General features: G+C 46.1%; 1 protein-coding gene across 1 annotated transcript in view; it reads left to right on the top strand.

Annotated features, from left to right (window-relative positions):
• Rab40b (Rab40b, member RAS oncogene family) overlaps positions 1-10,200 on the top strand; it is a 27,575-nt gene extending 17,375 nt beyond the window's left edge. Inside the window, 5 exon segments of the mRNA NM_001107076.1 lie at positions 3,811-3,871; positions 6,797-6,857; positions 7,571-7,648; positions 8,331-8,553; positions 9,018-10,200. Coding sequence (NP_001100546.1) covers positions 3,811-3,871; positions 6,797-6,857; positions 7,571-7,648; positions 8,331-8,553; positions 9,018-9,289 — 695 coding nt within the window. The 3' untranslated portion in view covers positions 9,290-10,200.

Genomic DNA, 10,200 nt, shown 5'->3' with positions numbered 1-10,200 from the left:
GGCTGAGAGACACTACCGCTGGGAACCAGGAGGCCACACGTTCCAGACCTGAGTCCCCTGGTACTTGATCTTCTGCTCCCTTCTCCAGAGCTGTGAGATGTAGATTTCAGTTATTCAGAAGCAGCATTATGGTGTTTCCGTTATGAATAACCACAGTATTCTGAGAAAGTACTCAACCTAGCCCTGTCCTGCTCGACCTAGCCCTGTCCTAGCTACGGAGAGGGTGGGAAAAACAGACAGCATCCAGAGTGAGGATAAAATAACTCTGAAGAAAGAGCAAATCACTCACTGCCTTAGAGGAAGTGCAGGGTCCATGGGGACCTCCTCCCCAGAACGCAGATGCTGGGAAAGTCACTCACGGTCCTCAGAGCTCTGGGGTCAAGCCTGCTGTCCCCTGCCCTTTGAGAACTGGTCATCTGGGAGCAGGTTGTTCAGGCAAACCTAATAATGGAAGTCTGGGTTAAATGGTTTTTGTTGTTGTAGTAAAGTTTCTTATTTCAAATGTTACTTATGGGGTTGGGGATTTAGCTCAGTGGTAGAGCGCTTGCTTAGCAAGCGCAAGGCCCTGGGTTCGGTCCCCAGCTCCGAAAAAAAAAAGAAAAAAAAATGTTACTTATGTGGATGTGGGTGGATGTGTACACAAGTGTGGATGCCCACAGAGACCAGAAGAGGGCGTCAGAGGTTAACTGTGACGGTACACACCTTTACGCAGCATTCGAGGAGTCAGAGCAGGTGGATCTTTGCGTGTCCAAGGCCAAACCTGGCCTGCAAGTTCTATGCCATCCAGAACTACCCAATCTCAAAACAAAACCGCAAAACAAGCAAGCAAGCAAACAAAAGCCAGAAACAAAGAGATTGTTAGATATCCTGGAGCCAGACTTAAAACAGACACTCTGAAGTGCTGAGCCACCTCCCGGCCCCCTAGACAGATTTTCTTCTAAATTCTTGTTTATGGAGGTCAGTGGACTTTTATGTAGGGAATCTTCCAGTGTATCTTTGGTGGTTTTCCCAGCTTAGGAGTTTCCTCCCATTCCTTCCTCCCCACACTCCTCCCCTTCTTTCTCTCTCTCTCCCCATATCTTCTTCTTTCCTTTCCTCCTTCCAGGAATTGTGCCCTGAACATTTTTGGTGAACAGAAAAGTTAACTCTAAAGTAGTTTAAACCAAAAAAGATATTCCTACATCATGTATCCACCAAGCAAGTCAGGTCTGATCCAGAAGTGGCTGGATCCCAGGAAGCCTGGGTGTTGTGCTGCCTCTCATGTTTCCTGTATCCCACCTAGGGAGGAAGCCGATCCAGGGCCTCTAAACTTGGTGGATGTTGTCAGTGATGGCGGCACATAGACCATGTAACAAGTAGTGTGTCCCTCTCTTCAGTCTTTTGCCAGAACTCGTAGGTATCTGGCTTTTCTCTTGTGTCCAATAAAAATCAAGACAGATATTGGAAACTGAAAACAGTAGTAGCTGGAAAGAAAACTATCTCAAAGGAAAGATAGATGATAAAACTGAAAATTTGAGAAAGACTGAGAACAAGAGGGGGGGAATGTGAAAAATAAGAAAAAAATTATTGGACAAGTTCACAGTGTTTAGCATCTTCTTGATGATATTCCAGAAGGAAAATACAGATACACAGTCCAAGAAAGCTTCTTAATTCAAGCATGGCAGAAGTCTGCAATCCCAGCACGTGGAGGATAGAGGCAGGAGGATTGGGAGTTCAAGATCACCCTTGACTACATTTTGAATTTGAGTTTAGCCAGAGCAACCTTAGACCCTGTCTCAAAAAACAATGACTCAAAAAACAGAATGTTTCTGGGGCAGTTAAGAGAACTGGCTGCTTTTCCAGAGGTCCTGGGTTCAATTTCCCTCACTCACCTGGCAGCTCACAACCAGCTGGAACTTGAGTTCCAGAGGATCTAATGCCCTCTTCTGGTTTCCATAGGTACTGCATGTGTGTGGTGCACAGGCAAAACACACACAGACATAAAATTAAAAAAAAAATTAAAAATAACCAGAATGCTTCTCAGAGTGGAAAGATCTGTAGCCTGCGATTAAAATAACCCATAGAACAGTCAACATGATAAACTTCCCTCTAAGCACAAGTGTGAAGTTACCAAGTGCTGGAGGAGAGATCAGTCTTGCACTCTGGCTGAGAGGAAATCAGATTGTGTTTGAAGAATGGAGGACCAGTTTGACATCTGTACATCAGCAGAAACATACTTCTGAAAGGAAAGTATTCCTTACCTAATTCAAATCCCTACCGAGTTCAAAGATGAGTAAGGACAAACTAAGGATATTCCCAACAGCTCCACATTTACTTTCTGCGCATCCTTCTCAAGGAAGATCCAAGGAAGTCATAAAGAACTCCAAACTCAGCGAGGCTCCTAGCCTAGGCCAAGCAGGAAGATTCTGATGACTGATATAAGTAAGCAGGAAGTTGAGTATGTGTGTGTATGAACATCAGATCCAGGTATCAGACCCAGGGCCTGTGTGGAAAGTCATCTCACTGATCCAGAGACATTGTTTAACTCTAGGTCAAGCAAAGGTTTCAGGCCGAAGAGATGACACAGTTAAGAATACGTGGTGCTCTTTCAGAAGACTTCTAAGGAATCCATGTTCGGTTCCTACATCCACATTAGGCTGTTCTCAACCTTCCACCTCTTTTCTGGTCTTTGTGGGTGAGGAGACATTCATACAGACACATACATAAATGAAAATAAAAAATAAGCAAAAACTCAAAAGCTCGTGCATGAAGAATAGCACAGTAGAGTGTGGACTGCTTCACTGGTCTAGCGCTAGCCTAACAGCCTAACTGTTCTAGGGGACATGTTTGTCAATGTGCAAATGCATGAGAAGAGACAGAATTATAGCTAGAGGCGTGGAGAAGATTACATTTTTACTTCTCACAGTGGGAAGTCAGTTAAGTCTGCAAACTCAGAAATCAAGAACACAAGAATGTTACTAGAAATTTGGAGAAATATAGTAAAGTGATGATTAATAAAAGTTAAAATGTGGTTAGACACATGCTTAGAGTCACAGAAAGCAGAGGTAGGAGTTGCTGTAAATTCGAAGTTAGCCTGGGCAACACACTAAGACTCAAAAAGCAAGCGAACAAAAAAACCAAAACAATTTTGTGGCTATGGTGGGACATGTCTATAATTTCAACACTTGGGAAGCAAGAAGATCAGGAGTTCAAGGCAAGCTAAGGAACATATGAAGCTAGCCTGGACTACATGAGACACACTGCTGCCGCCAGAGCTGCTATTTTAACTTTGTTCCCTCCGACATAGCTGAGATGAGCTTTCGTGTGTGGTGTGGGGTGGTTAGAACAGAGGGCAGAGGTGAGGAGGGACAGATAAAGAATACGAAGCCCAAATGGCTACAGCACTACAGCAAATCCATCAGCCACCAGGCCATACACAGCTCTGTGAAGACTTAGTGTAGATCTTGAGAATGGAAGTCCAAGTCAGCATTGTGGGATGAGCGCAGGCCCACTGGGTCAGAGCCCATCTTCGAGACAGCAGTAGGGGATAAGGAAGGCCCAGCATAACCAGTTGGGACACACTGAGCTGATGCAGCCAACGTGGATGCCACAGTGCTTGAATCTGAGTGGTTATCCCCTGGTGGGTGAGTCTGGCGTCCAAGGGAATCTTCAGAGATACATATTCAGGGTCTCACATGACTGCTTGTCAACTTGGAGCAAAGCAGTGGGAAACCTGTTTCTCTATCAGCGCAAGAGTTTCACGTGCTTCACAGTTCTGTTATGGGTGATACATCCAGCCCAAAACCTAAAGTGTCCTCAACCCTTTTGCAGGAATTGATCACAAGACGACCACCATCCTGCTAGATGGCCGAAGGGTGAAACTGCAGCTTTGGTGAGTTGGGCGGGGGCTATTCTAGTCAGGATGTCCTGCCATGGCCCTGGAGCCATGCCCCTTGGCGCCAGCTTGAGCGGGTGGCTTTCCTCAAAAGGTGTTGACACAGTTGTCTGGGTCCACTGAAGCCCATTACCCCATTGTTCAAGGGGATGTGTACCCAGGGCTGAGCTGTGTCCAAGAAAGAGCCTTTGTTGATAGACGACACCTCATTGTCCTGCTTCCTGTTTCACTTCACCTGGTGTTGGTAGAGGTAGAGTGACCAGGACAGCCCAGTTCTCCCACCTCTAGTTCTCACTGTACCACGTGGAGCTCAGAGTGCCCTAGTGCCAAGGGCAGAGGGTTTGTTGACCACCTAGGCTACCACTCCCTCTGCTCTGGCTTCTACGCCTGCCCTAAGCCTGGGAATTAGGCGCTCATTCTCCCTCCGGAGCCCCCTTGACCTGTGGGGAGATACCTCTGAGGTTGTGACTCTAGCTCTGCTGGCTCTGCCCAAAGATGCTGAGTCTGTAGCTGTGTGCATGGCCTAACTTCATTGTGGAATTGGTCTCTCCTGGGTCTCCAGCTCCTGATGACTTTTTTTTTTTTTAAGGAAGCCAGGCCCATTTTACTGTTCCAGAGGCCTCAGAAACTCTCAAATGCTCAAAAACAATCCCAGGAACTGGAGAGGTAGCCCAGTGGTTAGGAATACTGACTTCTCTTCCAGTAGATCTGGGTTTGATTCCCAGAACCTACATGGTGGCTCACAACCGTTAGTTCCAGAGGATCTGATGCCCTCTTCTGGCCTCAGTGAGCACTGCACACATGTGGTACACAGACACAATTGCAGGCAGAAATCCATATACATAAAATAAAAATAAATAAAATTTCAAACAAAACCAAAACGCAATCCCTGTATGATGTGAGGCCTCTCTCAGGTGGTATCAGTTGCTGTATCCACACTGACCCCTGTGCAGTCAACACTTCCACTTGAGTTTCCTAACATCCAAGGCCAGGCTTCCGCCAGCATCCTCCCATGTCTGTGGAGGGCGCTGTGGCTATGTGCAGGGCTCTCATGGGCCTATGTGATTAACAGCATCATGCAAGGTCAGCAGATACAACTCCATGGTACTGTCTTGCCACAGACTTTCTAATGGCTTCCTGTGGTTTTGAAATCTTTGATTACTTCACTTCTCAGAACGGTGGGATGGTCCTTCCCGTGTCTGTGACAAAAGTCAGTGCCTCCGGCTCAGGCTGCCCTTCCTGAGTTGCAGCACTCCTCTCATGGGTTGAGTTAGTTACCAAGCAGAGATGATTTACGACAAACAAATATCCATTCCATGGGCATTGTGAAGACATGCCTGGTATACATGGTGGGGAAAACTCTTCATTCCCAAGAGTAATGCCGAAGTGTGTGTGTTAACAGTATGGGCAGATTGTATATCAATCTACCCTCCAGAGAGTTACCACCATCATCGTGCAATGCCGGGAACCCACCCTGGGAACCTTCCTTTTCCCTGGGAGTTTCTTGTCATGCTGATCTAGCCTTCTGAGTACCATACTCCTGTGTGTCATCATCTGCAGAGCAGAAGTCCTGCCAGTTCCTTGTGTTGATCAACTTAGGGGCATATCTGGAGGATCTGTTTATGATGCAACTGGATGACAAGGAAGGATCTTCCCTATCATTGGAAAAATATTCTGGTTTTTGTCTGTTTGTTTTTGTTTTAAGACAGGGTTTCTCTGTGTAGCCCTGGCTGTCCTGGAACTCACCCTGTAGACCAGGCTGACCTCAAACGCAGAGATCATCCTGCTTCTGCCTTTTGAGCGCTGGGATTAAAGGCGTGTGCCACCATTGCCTGGCTCTAGTTTGACTTTTAAATATTAGGGCTCGGAGAGATAGGTTAGTATTAAGAGCACTTGGTGCTCTTCCAGAGAACCTGGGTTTGGTCTCCAGCACCACACAAGGTTCAAGGTTACCAGTAACTCAGTTCCAGAGAACCTGACACCCTCTTTTGGCCTCTGTAGCACACACGCAGTGCCTGAAAACTCACATAGACACACAGACGCACATAAATAAAAACAAAGACTTTTGTAAGTAAATATTAAAGCTAGGCTTGGGAGTCAGGTGTGATAGTGCATGCCTTTATTCCCAGCACTTTGGAGGCAGGGGCAGGTAGATTTCTGAGTTCGAAGCCAGCCTGGTCTACAGAACGAGTTCCAGGACATTCAGGGTTATACAGAGAGACCCTGTCTCAAAAATGACAAAACAAAACAAAAAACCCAAAACATAAAAAAAAAAAAGCTAGGCATGGTAGCACATGTACACTTGCATGCACACATGTACACATGACCACACACACACACACACACACACATACACACCACACACACACCACACACACACACACCACATACACACACATACACACATCACACACACACACCACACACACACACACCACATACACACACATACACACATCACACACACACATACACACATCACACACACCACACACACACCACACACACACACACCACACACCACACACACACCACACACACCACACACACACACACCACACACACACATGCCACACACACCACACACACACACACGCCACACACACACTACACACACACACCACACACACATACACACATACCACACACACACACCACACACACACCACACACACATACATACATACCACACACACACCACACACACACCACACACACACACACAAAACAACAACAACGAGCCCAGAAGGATATGTGGATCACACCAGAAGATTCAGGATGGCTTTGTGGCTTTGTCATGGACTGGGAGGTGAGGGCCACCAACTCTAAGGCTGTAAAATGAGGCCATGGCTCCAAAGTGAGAAGGTAGTTATTGGGAAGAAACACCAATTCCCGCTTAACAGTCTCCAACATCTTTTTCAGGGACACCTCCGGGCAAGGGAGATTTTGTACCATATTCCGCTCGTACTCCAGAGGTGCACAGGTAAACAGCATCCCACACCTGGGAGCAAGTTGATTTTGAAGAATAAGTTTATAAGTTTTTACTTAGCAATCTCCCTTATGGCTAGCTGGAGGGTGAGGCAGTTAAGCGTGTATATAAACTGTCGTGGGTGTAATCACACACTGTAACCTGGTGGCTTACGTTCTCTCAGCATCCTGGATGCTGTGTGTGGGCATGCATTCCCGTGAGTGCCTGCATGTGTGTGTACGTGCATGTGCATATGTGTACTTGAGCTTCTTGAATATGTGTACGCATGTCCATGTGTCCACTCTATGGAGAGGGGGACTCACTCTGCATTAGGTGGCAATGTCCCCACATCCTATGCCCCGGAGCAGCTTGTGGATGAGTGCCAGCCTCCAGCTCAATCTGATAGTTGAGAATCTATCAGCGAGTGCATGAAACATCATTGGAAATAATAATGTAGCTCCCACAGAGAACAGATAAGTCAACATTTCATGCTTTTGTGGAGATAAGTAAAATGATTAGTTAGGGACCAGACATAGTGGTGCAAGACTTTAATCCCAGCACTTGAGAGAGAGAAAGGCAGATGGATCTAACTGGGCTCCAGGCCGGCCTCATCTATACAATGAGATGTTGGCTTTGATTTTTAAAAATAACGATTGGTTAGTTATGTCTCGCCAAGTCTCTGGATCAAGCTTGCTTTCATGTGCTGACCTTTGTGACTTCTCCCCCAGGGTGTGATCCTGGTCTATGACATTGCCAACCGATGGTCCTTTGATGGCATTAATCGGTGGATTAAGGAGATTGATGAGGTACGATACATGATATTGACCAGGGATTGAGCCACGTGGCTGTTGGCCAGTGGTTCAACAGTAGAGAGGATGCTTTTCCTCATGGGTGGACCCAGCAGCATGACCACAGGACCTTCAAGGCTCAGGAAACTGGGCTCTGCTGTGCCTCTGCTCAGGCGTGTGGGTTCTTCTGCTTGCCCCTCCCCCATTTGGTGGGATGTTGGGTGGGCAGGGATGGGACGACTGCTTGCCCAGCTATTCCTGGAGACCTAATGGGGAGCATCAGGCGCGATGATTAGAGTCTTGTGCCTTTCCTAATAAAGGGCCACAGGTCGAGTGTTTTAAAACAACATTGATTTTCTTCAAGTTCAAGGACAGAAGTTGATTTCAGGGCTGTGCTCTTCCTGCCTGTCCCAGCGATAGTGGTAGATGACCCAAAGATAGTGGTAGCTATCTTTGACAGTCACTTCATTCTATTGCCATCGTTGTCATGCGACATTTCCCTGTGCCCCCTCTGTGTCCTCTCCTCGCCTTATGAAGACACCAGTCTTTAGAATAACTCCCCCTCCAATTCAGTAAGTCAGTTCATCTTACGTTACTAGACCATATTATGAAATAAAGTACCATTCGGAGGTTCTGGGTGGGCATGAATTTGCAGGGCCATACCACTCAACCCATTTTCCTTGCTTTTCTCATGCTCTAGCATGCCCCTGGGGTTCCTAAAATCTTGGTGGGAAACCGGCTACACCTGGCATTCAAGCGGCAGGTACCCACCGAGCAGGCCCAGGCCTACGCTGAGCGCCTGGGTGTCACCTTCTTTGAAGTTAGCCCTCTGTGCAACTTCAACATTACAGAGTCCTTCACGGAGCTGGCAAGGATAGTGCTGCTGCGGCATGGGATGGACCGTCTCTGGAGGCCAAGCAAAGGTATGATAGGAGGGCCAGTATAAGTTTCCTTTAGCCCCATCAGATGTGAGGTGGCTCTATATCCTGCATAATTGTCTGCCTCCTAGGGCCTATCTCAAGGCTTCTGTGGCCATTCTCAGAAATCAAATGTATGTAAGGGTTATGAGATGGGTCAGTGGGTAAGGGTACTTGCTGTCAATGTCTCAACCTGAGTTTGATCTCTGAAACCTTCATGGAGGGCTTTTAATCTCCATATGTATAGTTATAACACGTGTGTGTGCACTAAATAAATGTTCACTTCAACAATCAAATATATTTGAAAGGAATAACTTTTACAGATTTGGAAGAAAGCTCATGATAAGATTTTTCCTGTTTGAGGTTCCTAGTTCCTAGAGGGAGGCAATCAGATGTGAGGCTTCTTCCCCCTTGTAGCCATCCCTAATCATAGGAAACATAAAGTAAGCAGTTCTCTTTTCTTTTCCAAGTACTGAGTTTGCAAGACCTCTGCTGCCGTGCTGTGGTATCCTGCACACCTGTGCACCTGGTAGACAAGCTCCCTCTCCCTGTTGCCTTAAGAAGCCACCTTAAGTCCTTCTCTATGGCCAACGGCCTGAATACCAGGATGATGCATGGCCGCTCCTACTCCCTCACTGCCAACTCCAGCCATAAGAGGAACAGCTTCCGAAAAGTCAGGACCATCCGCCCACCCCAGAGTCCACCCAGAAACTGTGCCAGGAACAGCTGCAAAATTTCTTAGAGACTGGAATTGGTGGCAGCGGCCTGTAATCCCAGCTACTCAAGAGGCTGAGGCAGGAGGATCACAAGCTCAAGACCCATCTGAGCTACAGAGTGAGTTCTAGCCCAGCCTGGGCAATTTTGAGACTCTGCCTCAAAATTTTAAAAGTGGACTGGCTCTCTGGGAGAGTCTGGAGACAGACTTTTCCAAACTCAAGAAACACAGTCTCTATCTTTTAACAGCAACAACGCTGCTTCCTTTGGAATGCCTATGCCACCAATGTGGTATGAATGCCCAGTGCGCTGTGATTGACACTTTTGTGTGGATGTGCATGAAGCTCTTGTTCTAGACTTGTGTGTGCAAAGGGAAAAATTAGTATTCTGCTCTACTCCTGATAATATGAAATTATGGATGTTACTTTTTAATCATGATTGTTGTGCAACTTTTTTCCGCTTTTATATGGCTGATAAAATGTGTGTAGTGAATAGATGTTCAAGGAAATTTCAGAAGCAATGATAATCAGATAGTCTAGCATTACTGATACTACAAGGGGGGCCTTTTGTAAACATTTTAATGTAAAAGCCCCAACTTATTAAAAAAATGCTGCCACTGCACAGATTGTGTACAACAGGTCTGTCCTATTTGGGTAGGACATGGATTTGATAAAGTTTTTGCTATGCTGTTTACTACATTTTGAGATTAATAAGTAATCTATATTCATATTTTTCTGTAAACTACATATTTTGTACAAAGTATCCTACAAGTTGTGAAACTATGGGAAGAAAATGCCAAAGATATCTCCAATTATGTTGAACACAACCAGCATTGTTTCAACGGATTAGCAAGGAGAAAGGTATTTCAGTAACAGAGAAGTAAAAACAGTTATTTAAGGAAATATTTCTCAATAAAGTGGATACTTGCTCCTCTCTGGA

The sequence above is a fragment of the Rattus norvegicus genome, chromosome 10 (assembly GCF_036323735.1).
Source record: "Rattus norvegicus strain BN/NHsdMcwi chromosome 10, GRCr8, whole genome shotgun sequence".
Lineage (NCBI taxonomy): Eukaryota > Metazoa > Chordata > Mammalia > Rodentia > Muridae > Rattus > Rattus norvegicus.
This window is presented reverse-complemented; position numbering and strand designations above follow the sequence as displayed.